This window comes from Muscardinus avellanarius, assembly GCF_963383645.1.
Source record: "Muscardinus avellanarius genome assembly, chromosome: 3".
Lineage (NCBI taxonomy): Eukaryota > Metazoa > Chordata > Mammalia > Rodentia > Gliridae > Muscardinus > Muscardinus avellanarius.
Window position 1 is genome coordinate 167,605,467 of NC_137788.1, and position 20,748 is coordinate 167,626,214.

General features: G+C 41.7%; 1 protein-coding gene across 2 annotated transcripts in view; it reads left to right on the forward strand.

Annotated features, from left to right (window-relative positions):
* Positions 1–766: 766 nt before the first annotated feature.
* The window catches only part of TUBGCP5 (tubulin gamma complex component 5), a gene marked incomplete at both ends in the record, with an annotated part of 50,262 nt that continues 30,280 nt past the window's right edge, over positions 767–20,748 (forward strand). Inside the window, 7 exons of one of the 2 annotated variants that reach the window (XM_080690410.1) lie at positions 767–912; positions 2,938–2,991; positions 3,099–3,207; positions 9,321–9,417; positions 10,033–10,112; positions 13,144–13,279; positions 17,604–17,721. In XM_080690410.1, coding sequence (XP_080546536.1) covers positions 767–912; positions 2,938–2,991; positions 3,099–3,207; positions 9,321–9,417; positions 10,033–10,112; positions 13,144–13,279; positions 17,604–17,721 — 740 coding nt within the window. The remainder of the gene's footprint in view (positions 913–2,937; positions 2,992–3,098; positions 3,208–9,320; positions 9,418–10,032; positions 10,113–13,143; positions 13,280–17,603; positions 17,722–20,748) is intronic. The other variant, XM_080690411.1, reaches the window with a different exon arrangement.

Here is a 20,748-nt window from a genome sequence, read left to right on the forward strand (position 1 = left end):
ATAGCCTAACCCTGACCCTAACCCCTATCTCCTAACCCTAACCCTACCCTAACCTTAACACTAACCTTAAACCTAACCCTAACACCTATAGCCTAACCCTAACCCTAACTCCTATCCCCTAACCCTAACCCTAACCTTAACACTAACCCTAACCCTAATTCTCAGTGAGACACGGTTTCAATATAAAGAATAAAAAAATAGGGCAGGGAATGTGGCTTGGAGGTCGAATGCCTCTGGGTTTCATCCCCAGACCCGCAAAACAAAAAAAAAAAAAACAAAAAAAACCTAAAAAAATCTCAAAATGTGATCAGACCAATTCACAAATTAATGTGATTAACCCTAGAGTCTTAAAACAGAGGTGTGAGGTGGTGGGGCTCGATATTTTGTCTGCGTCTGACATACTGTGGTGGTCTTCAAAGGAATTCTGGAGGAGAGTGGCCTGGAGAATGGCAGCTGGGGGGGGTGCGCAAAACTTCGGGGTTGGAATTTATTTGCTTTTCCTCTCTTGCACCTCCTTTCACCTGGTTCTTTTACTTCTTCTACCCTACCTCAAGTGGAGGTCACACAAGCAGAACTGGGCCGTCGTCGGAGTGGGATGAACTCAGTAGATCACCGCTGGAGGAGCACACGACCCTTACGCTCCGCCGAGAGCAGGAGCCGGCGAGTCGCCGGCGGAGAGGGCCGCGGCCCAACTCTCGCGAGGACGGCGCCTCAACTCTCGCGATACCACGTAGCGCCGCGCGAGCGCGGGCGGGCACACGCAGGCATGGCGGGGCCGGGCGCGGGCTGGGCCCGGCTGGACCGGCAGCAGGAGCGCGACGTGCGCGAGCTCGTCCGGCGTGTCACCGGCCTCCGGGACGAGGCGGACCCCAACTTCCAGCTGGCCCTCAGCTTCGCCTGGTCCAACTTCAGGTGCGGGCGGCGCGGGCCGGGGAGGAGTGCTGGGGTGGCGCCCGCGCCGCGGGGGCTCCGGCCGGCTGGCTGGTGCTGCCCGGGGCTCCCGCGGGCCTGCGGACGCCGGCGCTGCTGCTGCTGCTGGTGCCGGTACCGGGGCTGGGGCTGGTACCGGTATCTGGGACACCTACCGGCCTGCTGGTGCCCGGCTGCTGGTGCCGGTGCTGCTGGTGCTGCTACCTGGGACACCTACGGGCCTGCTGGTGCCCGGCTGCTGGTGCCGGTGCTGGTGCCTGGGACACCTACGGGCCTGCTGGTGCTGCCGCCGCCTCGATTCCCCTCGGTGGTGCCCGCCGCCTGTGGTGCACAGCTCGGACCTTGAATAGTGGGTTGTGGGCGTCAGGCCTTCCTTAGCGTGGGTTGTGCACCTAGAGAGCAGATCGGCCTCTGTTCTCTTTCCTGCTCTGCCCGGTGTGTAACACCCACTTCGAAAAAAAATATATATGTTTATTTTTGGCTGTGCGTGGTGGCTCACGACTGTAATTTCAGTATTTGGCAGGCTGAGACAAGAGGATCACAGGTTCAGGGGCAGCAGTGAGCTATCAGCCTAGCTATCAACCTAGCTGAGACCCTGTTTTCAAATAAATAAAACTAAGCTGGGAGTATAGCCTGGAGGTAGAACACCCAGGGTTTCATCTCCAGTAATTAACACACACACACACACACACACACACACACACACACACACACACACACCTGGAAGGTGTAGTTCAGTGGTATCACAAAAAAAATTTAATTAAAAAAATGTACCTTCAGCAGTCAGGAGGCTGAGACAGGAGGATGACCTCGGGGACAATGTCAGCTACTTAATGAGGCCCTTTGCAACTCTGTGAGACCCTGTTTCAAAATAAAGAATTAAAAAAAAAATGGCTGGGGGTGTTGCTTGGGGGTAGAATGTCGGTGGCTTCCATCTCCAGTACTGCCAAAAAAAAAAAAAAGAACCCATTTTGTTTATAGTAGAGTAAAGGAGTTTTCATGTTTAAAGCATGCCAAGTTTTTGAAATAATAAACTCAGTTCCTATTTGTCATTTATAAAAATAGTAATGTTTGAAATAGCTCATGTGGCATAAATTTAAAATGCTATATTTCAGCTGGGCATGGTGGCGCACGCTTGTAATCCCAGCACTTGGGAGGCTGAGACAGGAGGATTGCACAGGTTTGAAACCAGCCTCAGCTACTTAGTGAGGCTCTCAGCAACTTAGTGAGACCTGTTTCCAAATAAAGTATAAAATAGGTCTGGGAGTATAGCCCCGGGGTAGAAAAGCCCCTGGGTTCCAACCCCAGTACCACACACACAAAAAGCTTTATTTCAAGTAATTTTTCTGTTAATATTTTGGCAGTAGGCAGATATTCACTATTTTAGAATTGGGCAGAGACAAGAGAAGTTACTCTTTCCTTTTTCAGATTGAGGAACTAAATTATGATAGGTAAAACGGTGTTATACTTAGAAGGGCAACATGGCAGATTCCTGTAATCTCAGTACTTAGGTTAACCAGCAGCCTTACGACTTAGTGGGACTCTTAGCAATTTAGTGAGACTCAGTTCCCTCTCCCCCAAATAAAATAAGGCTATGGGTATGGATCGAGTTAGAACACCTTCGGGTTTGGTTCAGTACTCAGTAACACACACACACACACACACACACACACACACACACACACAACATTTCCATTATGAGAGACTCTGCTTCAAACTAAAAATAACAAAAGGGCTGGGGGTGTATGCTGGACCCAGACTCAGGGCCTTTGGGGAAGACAGGAGCTAGAGGACAGGGAGTCTCAGTGTACCTGTGTCCTGAGGAAAGGGTGTCTGAGCAGTCTCTGAGACATGGTGATTCTTTTCCTGTTTGATGGTAGAGCTAATGGTGAGAGCTGTGCTCTCTGGAAGGTGTTTAGCAATGTGCGGGCACTTGGAAGGGTTATGGTGTGGCAAGTCTGCTGAGCTATGAGAATTGGCATAAGAACTGCATTTTATCTTTACTAGATTTCATCGTTTCTTGGATGTCAACAGCCACAAAATAAAAAAGACAATAGAAGGGTAAGTTCTATATGTATTTATGTATGTGTTCAGGTATATGTGTATTTTCTTAAAGAGCTCCTTGTTATTACAGCTTTAAACTTATTAGATAACTTTTTATACTTTAGAATTTACGAAAAATTCATCATTCATTCTGACCTCAGCAAAGCTGCTAGTTGGAAAAGATTGACTGAAGAATTTCTAAATGCGTCACTTCCCAGCAGAAAGGAAATAAAGGTATGTCTTCAGTTATGAAGTCTCCATGGAATATTTCATTTTTTTCTGAGAAATGTTAGCTTATTTCTGTTAATATTTAAACATTCACTCTGTTTTAGTATTGTCTACTGGCTAGAAAAGGATTTCTTTTTTTTTTTTTTTCTTTTGCAATACTGGGAATGGAACCCAGAAGCATTCTACCTCTGAGCTACACCCCCAGCCCTATTTTTTAGTCTTTATTTTGAAACAGGGTCTCACTGAGTTGCAAAGGCCATTACTAAGTAGTAACTGAAACTGCGAACCCGGATTCTCCTGTCTCAGCCTCCCAAATGCTGGGATTATAAGTATGAGCCACCACGCTGGCTAGAACAGGATCTCTTGTGTGTGAACTGTGTGTGAGGAGCTGTGCATGGTCCCGTATGCTTGTAATCCCTTTACTTGCAAGGTTGAAATGGGAGGATTGCAGTTCACAGATAGCCTCAGTTACTTAGTGAGACCCTAGGCAACTTACGCCTTGTTTCAAAATAAAGAATAAATAGGGGTGGGGGTGTATCTCAAAGGTAAAATGCCCCTGTGTTTCGTCCCTAGTACCAAAACAAAAAAAAAGCCCCCCAAAAATTTGTGTTCGAATTTTTTGTTTCTGAGCTGGGGGTTGAACCCAAGGGCATCCTACCTTTGAGATACACCCCAGCCTTTTACTTTTTATCTTGAAACAGGGTCTCATTAATTTTCTGAGGGTCTTGCTAAGTTCCTGAGCCTCAAACCTACAATCCTCCTTTTTCAGTCTTCCAAGTACTGGGATTACAGGTATGTGCCATAGTGCTGACTTTTTTTTTTTTTAATAAGTGGAAGACATACATTCTACAATAATAATAAAAAGTATGATAGAAGCCAGGTGTGAAACCCCGTTTAAAAATAAAAAATAGGCTGGGTGGTGGTGCATACTTGTAATCTCAGTACTTGGGAGGCTGAAACAGGAGGATCAAAGGTTTGTACCCAGCCTTAAAAACTTAGTGAGACCCTGTTTCAAAATAGAGTAAAATAGGGCTGAGTTATATCTTGGAGGTAGAATGCCCCTGGGTTTAATCCCTAGTACCAAAAAAAAAAAAAAAAAAAAAAAAAAGGCCTGGGAGCCGGGTGTGGCAATGCAAATGCATGCTTGAAATTCTAGTACCTAGAAGGTTGAGACAGGAGGATTGCAAGTTTGTAGTCAGTCTTAGCAATTTAGGCCCTCTGCACTCTGCAATTTAGTGAGACCCTGTGTTAAAATTATAGACAAAATAGGACTGGGGGTGTAGCTTTGAGGCAGAATGCTCCTAGGTTCAGTCCCTAGTAGTATGTACACACACATGCACACACACAGTATACTAGATCAATTTGGAAAGCATTGCCATCTGTAATGGGTTGGGTTGTGCCCTCCAAAAAGATATGAGCTGGGCATGATGCTTATAATCTAGCTTGGGGAGGCTGAGACAGGAGGATCACAGGTTCTAGGCCAGCCTCAGCAACTTAGGCCCTCAGTACCTTAGTGAGATCCTGTTTTAAAATAAAAAATAAAATAGATGTAGGATATAGCTCAGAAATAGAACACTCATGGATTAAATCCCCAATACCACCAAAAAAAAAAAAAAACCCCATATATAAAACAAAGGATATGTAGAGGCTGGGTGTGGTTCCACACACCTATAATTCCAATACATAGGAGGATGAGACAAAAGGATTGCAGGTTTGCAGCCAGGTTCAGCAACTTTACAAGACCCAGTTTCAAATCAAAAAAAGGAGCTAGGTATGGTGGCACACACCTGTAAGCCCAGGACTTGGAAGGTTGAGGCAGGAGAATTGGAAGTTTCAAGGAAAATCTCAGCAACTGCATGAGACTTCCACCAACCTAGCAAGACCCTGTTTCAAAAAAAGAAGAAAAAAAAGGGTTTGGGAGTGTGGCTCAAAGGTAGTGTGTGCTGGGATCCACCTCTAGTACCACACACAAAAGAATGTACAAGTTTTTTGACCTTTTATGGTTTATATTTGTCTTTAATTTAGGGAAATTGTTATTTTTCCAAATATCTCTTCTTTCTTTTCTTGGGATTTCCATTACAGATGTCTTTTGTAGTCGCTCCATAGTTCTTGCATATCTGTTCTGTCCTCTTCATTATTTTTCTATTTTTTCTTTCTTCAATTTAAAAAGCTTGTAATCCCCACGCTTGGGAGGCGGAGACAGGAGGATCGTGCAGGTTTGAAGCGAGCTGTGCTGGCTTAAGAGACCCTGTTTCCAAATAAAAAATATAAAATAGGTCTGGGAGTGTAGCCTGGAGGTAGAAGGGCTTCCAGGAACCCCAGTACCTAAAAAAAAAAATCTTTGGAAATGTCAGACTGACAGTTCTCCATTCTGTCAGTCTGCTGTGAGCCCATTGTTGTTGTTCTTCCTTGGATTTGCATCTCTCTGTGTTGCCTACATGCTCTTTTTAAAATGAAGACCTTTTAAACCGGGCGTGGTGGCGCAGGCTTGTAATCCCGTGCTTGGGAGGCTGAGACGGGAGGATTGCACAGGTTTGAAGCCAGCCTCAGCTACTTAGTGAGGCTCTCAGCAACTTTAGCGAGACCCTGTTTCCAAATAAAGTATAAAATAGGTCTGGGAGTATAGCCCGGAGGTAGAAAGCCTCTGGGTTCCACTCCCAGTACCACCAAAAAAAATAAAAATAAAAAAATAAAATGAAGACCTATTATTATATATGCTGATTGGTGTCAGTGTGGTACTTCCAGACATGACTGAGCATGCACTGATCATATCCAGCCACCTCTTTTTACCCTGTGCCCCTATCCCATCCTTCACAGGCCCCAGTACTGACAGCTCTCATCTCTTGCTTATAATCTACTTTTTCTATTGCAGCCTATAGCATATTAATTATAGTTTAAAAAAATTTATTATCTGAGCCGGGCGTGGTAGTGCACGCTTGTAATCCCAGAATTTGGGAGGCTAAGACCGGAGGTTCACGGACAGCCTCAGCTACTTAGTGAGGCCCTCTGCAACTCAGTGAGACCCGGTTTCAAAATAAAGAATAAGAAATAGGGCAGGGGGTGTTGCTCGGAGGTCATATGCCCCTGGGTTCCATCCCCAGACCTGCAAAAAAAGAAAAAAAAATTATCTGATAAATCCGATGTCTGTGCTGTGTCTAAGCAGTTCAGATGGTTGCTCAGTCTCCAACTCCTTGTCAGGTATTGAGTATTGATGTAATCTAAGCCCAGAAGTTTAGGTTTTTTTTTGTTGTTGGTGGTGTGTGTGTGTGCATGTGTGTGTAGGGTGTCATATGTCACGTGAGCACCTAATACCTGTATGACCAACTGCAGTTACTGAAGTTCAGATTCCCCAAAGGAAAGTGAATGTTACATAAAGTACACTGTTCACACAAGTTATCTAGACAAACTAGTGTAGCCTAGTTTGAGATCTAAGCATGTATAGCCCTCTGACCAAACATTTTTAAGAACTCAGTCACCAGAAGCCAGCCAAGGGCCATTGATGAAAATAGGCCCTGTTTCGGTTGGTACAGTGACTGACTCCTATAATCCTAGTACTTGGGAGACTGTGACAGGAGAATCACCTATTTGAGCCTCAGCAACTTAGTGAGACCCTGTTCAACGAAAAGTAAAATTGTTCACCGGGCGTGGTGGCGGACGCTTTTAATCCCCGCACTTGGGAGGCTGAGACAGGAGGATCACGTAGGTTCGAAGCTAGCCTCAGCTACTTATTAAGGCTTTCAGCAACTTAGTGAGACTCTGTTTCCAAATAAAATATAAAATAGGTCCTGGAGTATAGCCCAGAGGTAGAAAGCCCCTGGGTTTCACCCTCAGTACCACACACAAAAAAATAAATAAAATTGTTCTGGGGGGATAAGCCAAAGTACTTCTTAGCAACAAAAACCGGGTGGGGGGAATCATAATATCTGACTTTAAAACTGTACTACAAAGCCATAGTAGTAAAAACAGCATGGTACTGGCACAAAAACAGATACAGTGGAGCAGAATAGAAGACTCAGAAACAAATCCACATACGTATAACCAATTGATTTTTGACAAAGGAGCCAAAAACATACATTGGAAAACAGCCTGTTCAACAAATGGTGTTCGCAAAACTGGTTAACTGTATGCAAAAAATAGAAATAAATCCCACTTTCTCACCCTGCACAAGAGTCAATTCAAGATGGATCAAAGACCTGGAAATCAGAGCAGAGACCTTGCAGCTCCTTGAGAAAGGCATAGGTCTAACACTACAACACATAGGTACAGGCAGAAACTTTCTCAAGACCCCAAAAGCACAAGAAACTGAAAGGTGGATAAATATGTATGATTTCATTAAACTGAACCTAAACAGAGAGCCGACAGAATGGAAGAAAATTTTTGCCAACTATTCCTCCGATAGAGGCTAATATCTAGAATATACAGACAACTCAAGAAACTCAGCACTATGAAAACAAATAACCCAATAAAAAAATGGGCAAGTGAGCCAAGTGTGGTGGTGCACACTTGTATTCCCAGTACTTGGGAGGCGGAGGCAGGAGGTTTGCAGGTTCTTGCCCAGCCTTGGCTAGTTAGACCCTGTTTCAAAATAAATAAAAAATAGGCCTGGGGGTGTGGATTGGAGGTAGACTGTCCCTGGGTTCCATCCCCAGAACTGAAAAGGGGGGGGGGCAAGTGAACTAATTAGATACTTCAAAAAAGAAGAAATTCAAATGGCCAATGTATGAAAACATGCTCAGCATCATTAGCAATCAGAGAGATGCAAATCTAAACTACCCTGAGATTTCACCTCACTCCGACTAGAATGACAATCATTAAACATACAAACAACAAATGCTGGTGAGGATGTGGAGAAGTGGGAACTCTAATACATTGTTGGTGGGATTGCGAATTAGTGCAACCACTTTAGAAAACTGTATGGAGGATCCCTCAGAATATGATCCAGCAGTACCACTTCTGGGAATCTACCCCAAAGAATGGTAACCAAACTAATGCATGCATATCTATGTTCATAGCTGCACAATTCACAATTGCCAAGCTATGGAACCAGCTGAGATGTCCATCAACAGATGAATGGATTACAAAACTATGGGATATGTACACAGTGGAACTTTACTCAGCCATAAAGAAGAACAAAATTATGTCATTTTCAGGGAAATAGATGGAACTGGAAAACATGCTAAATGAGATTAGTCAGTCATAAAAAGTAAGAAATTGGGCAAGTGGGTCATAGGAGGAACTCTAGATGAAGGAGATGCTATAGATGAGCAAATAAGGCAACCTGAGGGTGATGGGAGGGGGAAAGAGAAATTTCATAATGTACATGATGTGCATTTACAAACATAAAAGTCAATCACTAAGCCAAATATGAGAGGGAGGGAAGGGGAGGAAATGGGATGGGAATTGGGTATGGGCTGATTGGGTGATGTGTACATGTATGTCTCCACTATCTTGTACTCCATTAAGATGTATGATTACAATGCACCAATAAAAAATTTTTTTTAATTGTTCTGGGGGTATAGCTCAGAGGTTGAATGCCCCTGGGTTCAGTCCATCTATCTCTTATCTGTTACACACATACACAAACACACATGCACACACATACACAAACACACATGCACACACACACGGTATTACATATATATTGTAGGAATAAAAAGTGTCCTCCACTCAGATGTCTTAGACTTGTTTTATAAGTATAGAATTCAGACCTCAGATGGCTTTGTGTGCTACCTTATGTATAAACATTTGACTATGAAAATAAAGTAGAGGTTAAGGTTTATTTAGGTACAACTTGTGCTTGCTTTTCTTTTTTTGTAGTACTAGGAATCGAACCCTGGGCCATTCTACTTCCGAACTACAGCCCAGCCCTATTTTGTTTCTTGTTTTGGAGCAGGGTCTCACCAAGTTGTGGAGGGCCTCACTGAGTTGCTGAGGCTGGCCACAAACCTGCAGTTCTTCTCAGCCTCCCAAGTACTGGTGTTTTAGGTTTGCACCCCTGTGAGCCTGGCACAACTCAAGTTTTCTAAGACCAGGAAGAAGGGTCGGGGACTGACTGCCATTGGCTAGTTTTCATTACCCAGTCCAGTGATTCATGTTCTTTGTCTTTTTTTTTTTTTAAGACAGATGCACATTATTCTATTTTGTCTCTCCTTCTGTGTCTCTCCGATTCTCCTTCAAACAGCAATTATGTGGAAACACCAAGAGAAAAAGAAATGGGTAAGTTACCACATAGTTTAACAAATAAGAAATGAGATAAATTTGTTTTATTACTTAGTTACTAGACATTGAGCTGTTAAAAGTTATAAAAACCTATGAAACTTAACGTATTTTTGTTCCTTTAGGTGTCAATGCAAAATTTTACTTCAAATATAAGTTCTCACTTTGTAATTTATTTATTTATTATTTTTTGTGGTACTGGGGGTGAAACCCAGGGACATTCTACCTCCGAGCTACACCCCAGCTCAATTTTTTATTATTTTTCATTTGGAAACAGGGACTTACTGAGTTGCAAGGGGCCTCACTAAGTAGCTGAGGCTGTATGCGAACCGCGATCCTCCTGTCTCAGCCTCCCAAATGCTGGGATTACAAGTGTGTGCCACCATGTAATTTAAATTACCTTCATTATATAAAGAGAAAACTTACTTTTGAGAGTAAGTTAATTAAAATGTAAAAAGTCTTAGAATATCAATATACTAAAGTGTTTCAATGTTTTTAAATTTTGGTTTACTGAGCATATTTTCATTTGAATTTTGTTTAGATTTTTTTCTAATCATACTGTTTCTTTCCCCATATTTGTGATAAAGATGATGAGGTTCTTCTGTTATATTTTAGAAAAGAAAGATGATTTTGACTGGGGAAAATACTTGATGGAAGGTGAAGAAATTGACCTTGGTCCAAATGTGGACACACCAGTAAGTTGCATTGATTTTGCTGTTGAAAATATAAATACGTGCCCAGGTGCCGTAAATAACCTTAATGGGTTATTCTACCCTAGAGCATCATAGCTAAAATAGGAATGTTCTCCACTAAGAGTAGTTTATTATGGAAGATTTATTAAGATTCCATTGGACTCATTAGTACTAGGAAATTGAGTGGGGTGAACACTTTAAGATATCCCTTAAAGAGAAGTGACCTATAATACCCAAGTAATCTGTAGATTCAGTGGAATTTCTTTTAATTATATAATTTTTCACAGGAATAGAAAAAAATTGTCCTAAAATTTTTTTTGGCGGTACTGCAGATGGAACCCAGAGGCATTTTACCTCCAAGCTACACTCCCAGCCCTGTCTATCTATCTTCCTTTCTTCTTTCTTTCTCTCTTTCTCTCTTTCTCTTTCTTTCTTTCTTTCTTTCTTTCTTTCTTTTCTTTTCTTTCTCTCTTTCTTTCTTTTGTGGGCCTGAGGATGGAACCCAGAGGCATTTGACCTCCAAGCTACATCACCTGCCCTGTTTTTTATTCTTTATTTTGGAACAGTGTCTCACTAAGTTGCAGAGAGCCTCACTAAGTAGCTGAGGCTATCCTCGAACCACGATCCTCCAGTCTCAGCTTCCCGAATGCTGGGATTACAAGCGTGTGCCACCACACCCAGCTTTATTCTTTCTTTCTTTATTTTTGAAACAGGGTCTCACTGAGTTGCAAAAGGCCTCACTAAGTAGTAGCTGAGGCTGTCTGTGAACTGCGATCTTCCTGTCTCAGCCCCCCAAATGCTGGAATTACAAGCATGTGCCACCATGCCCAGCTTTAGTCCTAAAATTATAGGGTGGGCCAGGTGTGGTGGCGCACACTTGTAATTTCAGCATTTGGGAGGCTGAGACCGGAGGATTGCGGTTCGTGGACAGCCTCAGCTACTACTTAGTGAGGCCCTCTGCAATTTAGTGAGACCCTGTTTCAAAATAAAGAATAAAAAATAGGTCAGAGGGTGTAGCTCGGGGGTTGAATGCCCCTGGGTTTCATCCCCAGACATGCAAAAAAAAAATCCATATGGCGGAAGAAGACTCAGAATATTCAGAGCACCTCTGAGTAATAAGAACAATACTGGAGGCATCGCAGTACCTGATCTTAAATTATGCTACACAGCTCTAATAATGAAGCCAGCATGGTGTTGTCCTAAAAACAGACCGTTGGAGTATAATAGAAGATACAGAAATAAATTATAGCCAGCTGATTTGTTTTTAAATGTGCCAGGTATATACATTGGAGAAAAGTTGCCTTTTCAACTTAATGGTGCTGGGGAAAATGAATATTCATATATACAGGAGTGAAACTACACAAATTTCAGCTTAAAATGGATCATAGACCTAAAAGAGCAGAAACCTTGCATTTACTAGAAGAAAACCTAAGACCAACTGCCATCATATAAGCAAAGGCTGAGACTTTCTCAATAAAGACCCTAAAGCTCAGGAAATAAACCCGAGACTCAGTGAAGGGGGTGGCATCAAATGAAAATCTTTTGCTGGGGATTTAGCTTAGTAGCAGAGTGCTTGCCAGCATGCATGAGAGCTTGGGTCAATCCTTAGCACCATTAAAAAAATAAAAAAATAAGCTTCTGAGCTAGGAGGCACATGCACAGTGGTATATATCTATAGTCCCAGGTCTTGGGAGGCTGAGACAGGAGGATCACAGGTTCATGGCCAGCCTTAGCAACTTAAGCCAGGCATGGTGGAGTACGCTTGTAATCCTAGCATCCAGGAGGCTGAGACTAGAGGATTGTGGTTCGCAACAGCCTCAGCTGCTTAGGCCCTTTGCAACTCTGAGACCTTGTTTCAAAATAAAGAATACAAAATAGGGCTGGGGTATATCTCAGAGGTAGAATGACCATGGGTTCCATATCCAGTACCGCAAAATAAGTAAATAAAAATAAAAATAGGGCTAGGGGTGAAGCTCAGACATAAATGCCATGGGTTTAGTCCCTTAGTACCAAAAAAAATGCCATGGGTTTAGTCCCTTAGTACAAAAAAAAGCTTCTGCACAGCTAGGAAAATGAAAGAGAACCTACAAAATTGGAGAAAATCTTTGCTAACTACTCCTCTCCTAATAAAGAGCCAATGTCTAAAATATATAAAGAATTCAAGCTGGGCATAATGGTATATGTTTGTAATCGCAGTATGTGGCAGGCTGAGAAAGGAGGATCTTAGGTTCACAGCCAGCCTCAGCTACTTAGTGAGGCTCTGTTTCAAAATAAAAATAAAAAATAGGGCTGGAATGTAGCTCAGAGGTAGAATATGTGTTCTCTGGGTTCAATCCCCAGCACACGCACGTGCACGCGCGCACACACACACACACACCCTAATTACAACTACAATAAGATTTTATGTAACTTCAATTAGAGCAGCCATCAAGAATACAAACAATAAATGCTGGTGAGGTTGTGGGGAAAAGGAACATGGATCCACTGTTGGTAGGATTATAAATTAGTAATCTACTAATGAGATTAGCATGGAGGTTCTTCAAAAAGTCTAGGCAGAGAGCCACCTCATGACCTACCTATACTCCTTGGTTTATCTTTCCAGAAGAATTAAAAGGATATGTTGAGTGTGGTGACCCATGCTTGTAATCCCAGTACTTGGGAGGCTGAGATAGGAGGATTACAGGTTTGTGGCCAGCCTCAGCTACTTCGTGAGGCCCTCCACAACTTAGGCCCTGTTTCAAAAACAAAAGAATAAAATAGGACTGGAGGTGTAGCTCAGAGGTAGAACCTTTGGGTTCTATCCCTAGTACCACAAACACAGAGGAGTGATATCAGGTATTTTGCCAACCCAGATCATTACATTTTTATCATAGGTACTTTAAAAAGATTTAAGAAAGTGTTTCATTTGGAATTTGCATTTCTGTTCATGTTACTTCAAAGTTTTTGCTTTTCTTGTGAAATTTTCTTAATTTTTAAGCCTACATAAATGTAATTGTAGTTTCTAAGGGTAAGATATATTTCCTTCTTAAATCAGAATTGGTCTGAAGATAGTGAAGAAGATGATGTCCAACAGCCTTTAAGCAGGGAGGACTCTGGGATACAGGTGGACAGGACCCCATTAGAAGAACAGGATCAAAACAGAAAGTTGGGTCCTCGAGTCAGCTGGAAAGGTTTGTATATGATTTGCTGCTGGTGTTTTCTGATAGGAATTTCCTGAAGGGAGGGTTGGCTTTGAGATTGGTTCCCTCGGTCAGGTATTGGTAAACTCTGTCATCTTTACGAAACAAATCTTAGACCATTAGTAGATGTTGTTTATATAGTACCTAAGAAGTAGCAGTGTAACAAGGTACTGAGTTCTAGCCCCTGCACCTCTTTAAAAAAAGTGGCAGCAATCTGGGCACCATGGCACATGCCTATAATCCCAATACTTGAAAGGCTGAGACAGGAGGACGAAAGGTTCAAAGCCAGCCTCAGCAACTTAGTGAGGCTCTCAGCAACCTAGCAAGACCTTGTTTCCAAATAAATAAAATTGGGCTGGGGATGCAGCTTGGAGGTAGAATGCCTTTGAATTCAATACCCAGTACCACACACATACCAACAAAACAAAACAAAACAGTAGCTAGAGTACAAGGATTTTTCATAGTAATTCTAATAACTTTATTTTTTTATTGGAGGATTATCTCTGCTGAAGTTAGTAAATAAATAAAAGGAAAGATCTGTGCATTTTATTTTTTAATTAATGTCTACTTTTTCAGTTTTTAATGAGAAACTATGAGCTGGTAGAGTCTACAAAGAGCTGGAAGTAACCTTAGACATTAGATTATCCAGTTCTACATTTCAGTTTTGGAGATGAAGACAAGAATGGTTTTCCCATGGCCGCACAGCTGTGAGGCTAACACTAGCACCCAGTCCTTGTCCCTGCGCTTGAACTTTGTCAAATAGAAAGTACTTTTATTTTACTTATTTTTATGGTACTAGGGGTTGAACCCAGTGGCATTCCATCTCTTAGCTATACCTCTAGCCCTATTTTGTTTTGAAACAGGGACTTACTAATTTGTAGACGGCCTCCCTAAGTTGCTGAGGCGGCTGTGAATCTGAAATCTGTCGGTCTCAGCCTCCCAAGTACTGGAATGACAGTGTGCATCTTCATGCCCAGCTTACAGAAAGTTTTGTTTTCTGAGTGCTGGGGATTGAACCCAGGGGCATTTTACTTCTGAGCTAAACCCCTAGTCCTGTTTTATATTTTATTTTTAAACAAGGTCTCACTAAGTTGCAGAGGGATTTGCAAAGTTGCTAGTCTGGCTGTGAACCTGCCAGCCTCCTGTCTCTTCTTTTCAGGTACTGAGATTACAAACATATGCCACCACCTGGTTTATAGAAAGTTTTTAAAATTGACTTCGGGTCCTAATGATTTTCTGGTTATCTTATTATTATTTTTTTTTTTTGAAAATTCTTGAGTTCGACTTCCAGGACAGAATATGGTATTAATTTTGTTACTCAGTTCAGAGCACATGATCATCACTAGGTTGTTTAGGGTCTTTTTACTTTATTTAATTCTTTCTTTCTTTCTTTCTTTCCTCTACCTTTGGGCTGCATCCTGACCTATTTTATAATTTATTTTGAAACAGGGTCTCACTAAGTTGCTGAGAACCTCACTAAGTACCTGAGGCTGGCTTTGAACCTGTGGGATCCTCCTGTCTCAGCCTCCCAAGTACTGCGATTACAAGTGTGTGCCATCATGCCTGGCTCTATTTAATTTTTCTAATGTTATTTCAAATTCCTACTACTATTTCCCTTTCTCTGCCATCCCAGTTATTGACACGCGTTCTAATGTATTTGCTATGTTTTTATCATGCTTAGTTCTTGTGAAACACATTATATTGGACATGTATTCTGTGTTTAAATAACATAACTTGTATTATGCTGTCCGTAAATTTTCTTCTGTTACCCTTTTCTTTTTTCTTTTTTCTTTTTTTTTTTTAAGATTTAAAGAAGTTTATTAAAAAGATAGAAATACAGAATATAGTTTTTGTTTAATGGTCCCCTTCCCCCTGTGAGCTGGGCCTCGGAAGGCCTTTTGTGGCCTTGTGTTTGAGGCCATTTACGCCAGAGATGCCCTTGCTCTCCACCCTTAAAACAGACTTGAGCCCAGGCTTTTGTGGGATTGGTGTTCAGCCAGAGTTTTTTTTTTAAAGCATTTGTCTTTTTGTCTTTTCCTTTTCAAGTCATTATTATTATCATTATTATTATTATTTTATTATTATTTGGTGGTACTGGGGTTCCTGGAAGCCCTTCTACCTCCGGGCTACACTCCCAGACCTATTTTATTTTTGGAAACAAGGTCTCTTAAGCCAGTGCTGCTGGCTTCAAACCTGCTCGATCCTCCTGTCTCCGCCTCCCAAGCGCGGGGATTAAAAGCATGTGCCACCATCTCCTGCTCAAGTCCCCATTATTGTAAACTGAATTGGCAGCCTGCAGTAGTGGAATTTGTCTGAGGATGGCCACCCCTTCTACCGGGTAAATAATTAACTAAGAATGCCAGCACCTATTACTTGAGTTAGTGATAGAGCTTTAAACTCAGCCTGTTTTTTTTTTTGTTTGTTTGTTTGTTTGTTTTTTGGTGGTACTGGGGGTGGAACACAGGAGCTTTCTACCTCCGGGCTATACTCCCAGACCTATTTTATACTTTATTTGGAAACAGGGTCTCACTAAGTTGCTGAGAGCCTCACTAAGTAGCTGAGGCTGGCTTCGAACCCGTGCGATCCTCCTGTCTCAGCCTCCCAAGCGCGGGGATTACAAGTGTGCGCCACCACGCCCGGCAAACTTAGCCTGTTTAAAAAAAAAAAAAAAACTGCCTATGGACAGATTATATGGACAGATGGAACTCTGAACTCTCCCTCCCCACACTACTGTAGCCAAGGCTGCCACAATTGTCTCAACCCTGAGATCCTTACAGCTGGTTACAGCTGGAGCTAAAGCTACTGCTGGAGCTAAAGCTACTGCTGCCCACTGACCCACTGGGAAAAAAGTCCTGTGAAAACTACTGAGCCATGTGCCCCACGTTGCCCCAAAATGTTGGGCACCAAAGATGTTACTGTTGCGGGAATAGGTTGGGGGGAGGGATGTGCATGGTGTGTGTGTGGAGAAGTAATCCCCCCCCCCACTATCACACAGACAGACAAACAGAAGAATCGTGGATTCTTGTCCTAAGCTAAGAATAAGTATTCATTGCTTGGACAGCTGCTGAAGATTTAAAGAAGTTTATTAAAAAGATAGAAATATAGAGATAGTTACAGCCCTGTGCCGCAGAGGGGCACAGGGGGGGCAATTCGAATGAAAATGCCAAAGGACTCCAGTTTACTGAGTTTTTATCCTGTCTAAGTCCAGCAGGTCCCTCTGATTTTGGAGATCATGTTACCCCTTATCTCCAACCCCGGCTCTGCTTCTGTTATCTCTCCAGCCGAATTTATGGCCTAAAGGGGGAGACATCTCTGTCTCCAAACACAGGCCCAGATTTATGGCCTGAGGGGGAGGCATCTCTGTCTCCAGACACAGGCTTTTACCTTTCGTCTTCTCCCCCAAAATGTGTTAAATTGTTCTTAGGAATGCAAGGACATGTTAGCTAACCCTAGCTTTCTTACTAAAGAAGATATATTTTAAGATTGGACATCTTTCCCAGTATTGACACATTAATACATTTTAAACCCTCTTCCCAATACCACTACAGTTACGGTTAAAGAAGATGCTATGATTTGGACTGTTATGGTTTGGTAAACTGTCCCTGGGGACCTTTGTTAGGTTCCCCAAGACTATTCCCATAAATCTGCAGGTTCTTGTCCTAAGCTAAGGATAGATATGCAATAGCCTGGACTCTTATTGAAGATGAAAGAAGTTTATTAAAAAGTTAGAAATACAGAAGATAGTTACAGCCTTGTGTTACCCTGGGGTAATATGAAGGGGTGCTCTCAACGAAATCACCGTTCCTGTTACCCTTTTCATTCAGCTATATTGTAAAATTTGTCCAGTTTCTATATGAACATCTCTTCTCTTGTTCCTAATTGCTCACTAAGTTGCCGAGGCTGGCTGCAAACCTGCAATCCTCCTTGCTCATCCTCCCAAATACTGGGATTACAGGTATGCACTATCATGCCTGGCTTGCTTGTTTATTTGTGGTACTAGGTATTGAACCCAAGAGCATTCTATCTCTGAGCTATACCCTAATTCCTATTTTGTTTGTATGTAATTTTAAATAAAATTTGAATGGTTTTTTATATAGTTTGAATATAGTGTTTGCATCTTTTTATTCACAGGGTCATTTTAAAATTGAGCAATTCTTTTTTTTTTACTTTTGATCCAGTGATGTTTAAGTAAATATTATATGTGGTTAAATAGCTTTGAAGAGCTGTTTTCAGGTGTATATCTGAATGGAGTTGTAAGTCCAGATATTACTGGCCAAGTATTGTTTTTTCTCATTTTTATTAAATTTCCTTGTAGTAGATGAACCAGATTGCCGAAGCTGGCTGGAAGAGCATGTGGTTCATCAGTACTGGGCAGGCAGGCCCTCACGGATTCTGCACAGCTTACATTTGCACTCCAATTTAGCTGCTGTCTGGTAAGTAGCTGAGTTTTTCATTTAATGTAATGATAGAAGAAACTTTGATGTTTAATCATTTGGCTTGGATTGGTGATTTAAATCAAGTAACTTACTTGAAATTTATTATTTTTTTTACAGGTTTTGGGATGGAACCCAGAGGCATTCAACCTCCAAACTGCACCCCCTGCCCTATTTTTTATCCTTTATTTTGAAACGGTCTCACTAAGTTGCAGAGGGCCTTTCTAAGTAGCTGATGCTGTCTATGAACCATGATCCTCCAGTCTCAGCCTCCTGAAATTGGCCTTACTTGAAATTTATTTATTTATTTATTTATTTATTTATTTATTTATTTATTGGTACTGGGGGTGGAACCCAGAGGCTTTCTACCTCTGGGCTATACTCCCAGACCTTTTTTATATTTTATTTGGAAACAGGGTCTCACTAAGTAAGCCTCACTGAGTAGCTGAGGCTGGCTTCGAACCCGTGTGATCCTCCTGTCTCTGCCTCTCAAGTGCGGGGATTACAAGCGTGCGCCACCACGCCCGGCTCTTACTTGAAATTTAAATGTGTTTTTAAGGCCGGGCTTGCTGGCACACGCTTGTAATCCCCATGCTTAGGAGGCAGAGTTAGGAGGATCATGCAGGTTCGAAGCCAGCTTTGCTGGCTTAAGAGACCCTGTTTCCAAAATAAAAATGCAAAATAGGTCTGGGAATGTAGCCCGGAGAAGGGTTTCCAGGAACCCCAGTACCACCAAAAAATAAGTAAATAAATAAATCTCTAATTGAATGATTATTATTAGTCATCCTTTAAAATAATGAAATTATGCCGGGCGTGGTGGCACATGCTTGTAATCCCAGCATTAGGGGGGCTGAGACCAGAGGATCACCGTTCACGGACAGCCTCAGCTACTTAGTGAGGCCCTCTGCAACTTAGTGAGATCCGGTTTCAAAAATAAAGAATAAAAAATAGGGGTGGGGGTGTAGCTCAGTGGTCGATTGCCCCTGGGTTCTATTCCCAGTACCACTAAATAAATAAATAAATAAATAAATAAATAAATAAATAAATAAATGAAATTAGCTGAGTGTGGTGGCACATGTGTATAATCCAGTACTTGGGAGGCTGAGACAGGAGGATCACAAGGTTCAAAGCCAACCTTAGCTACTTAGCAAGGCTCTCAGCAAGTTAGTGAGACCCTGTTTCCGAATAAAATGTAAAATAGGTCTGGGTGTATAGCCCAGAGGTAGAAAGCCTCTGAGTTCCATCCCCAGTAAAATACACACACACACACACACACACACACACACACACACACACCCCAGAAAAAAAAAATAAAGAAATTAAACACACACACACACCAGAAAAAAAAATAAAGAAATTAAAGCCCAGTTAAATAGGATTGCAGGTTTGCAGCCAGCCTCAGCAACTTGTGAGGCCTTCTGCAACTTAGTGATACCCTGTTTAAAAAAATAGAATAAATAATGGCTGGGGTTGTAACTTGGAGGTAAAATGGTAGAATGCCCTTGGGTTCAATCCCTTATACCACAAATAATAACAATAATAATAATAATAATAATAATGTTATTGTTAATTACACTGTGTTTTGATTTTGTTATTTTCAGTGTGAATGTATTGGTATATATTAGGCCATTTTTTTTTTCCTCCCCGGTCTGGGGATGGGACCTAGGGGCATTTGACCTCTGAGCTATACCCCCTACCCTATTTTTTTATTCTTTATTTTATTTATTTATTTATTTATATAAATGGTATACTTTTAAACTGTGCTTGGTCCCCTCTCCTCCCCATCCCCGTTCTCCCTTTCCCCCCTCCCAACAATGAATGTCCAGGGTACCCAACCATGCTATATTCATACTTTTACACATATTTGGATATAGCCCCTCATTAATCAAGCTCAGCCTTCTTCCTCTCCTCTCCCTCCAATCAAATTTTGCTCAGATTACTCTTCCATTACCTGGTGTCCTTCTGGTATCCCTAATACTCCCTAGTTTGAGCATATTAGAGGAAACATATGATCTTACTTAACAATGCTCTCCAGGACTTTCCATCCTCTTGCAAATGACATGATTTTGTTCTTATTTATAGCTGCATAGAATTCTATTGTGTGTATTTCCCATAATTTTCCAATCGATTCATCTGTTGATGGAGATCTAGTTTGGTTCCATATATTGGCTATTACAAACTGTGCTGCTAAGAACATGGGTATGCATATGTTGCTGTAATTCTCTAATTTCAACCCCTTTGGAAAAATACCCAGGAGTGGTAGAGCTGGATCATATCATATGGTGGATCTATTCCCATTTTTTTAAGGAATCTCCACACAGATTTTCATAGTGGCTGAACAAGTTTGCACTCCTACCAACAGTGTAAAAGAGTTCCTCTTCCCCCACATCCTCGCCAGCATTTATTGTTATTTTATTTCTTTATGCTTCCCAGTCTGACTGGGGTTAGATGGAATCTTAGTGTAGTTTTGATTTGCATCTCCCTGATGGCTAATGATGTTGAACATCTTTTCATGTATCTATTGGCCATTTGTGTCTCTTCTTTTGTGAAGTGTCTATTCAGTTCAGTTGCCTATTTCTTGATTGGGTTGTTTGTTTTGCTAGTGTAGAGTCTTTTGAGCTTTTTCTATATTCTGGATACTGTGGCCTTTCTCTTTAGATTCTTGATAGTTTCCTTTAATGAGAAGAAACTTTAATTTGATGCCATCCCACTTGTTAATTCTTGCTTTAATTTCCTGAGCTTTGGAGGTTTTGTTGAGAAAGTTACTGCCTGTGCCTATATGTTGGAGTGTTTAGCCTATGCCCTCCTCTAATAACTTCACAGTCTCTGGTCTAATTTCTAAGTCTTTGATCCATCTTGAGTTGATTCCTGTGCATGGTGAAAGGTAAGGATTTAGTTCCATCTTTCTACAAATGGATAGCCAGTTCTCCCAGCACCATTTGTTGAAGAGGCTATTTTTTCTCCAACGTATGAGTTTGGCCCCATTTATTCTTTATTTTGAAACAGGGTCTCACTGAGTTGCAGAGG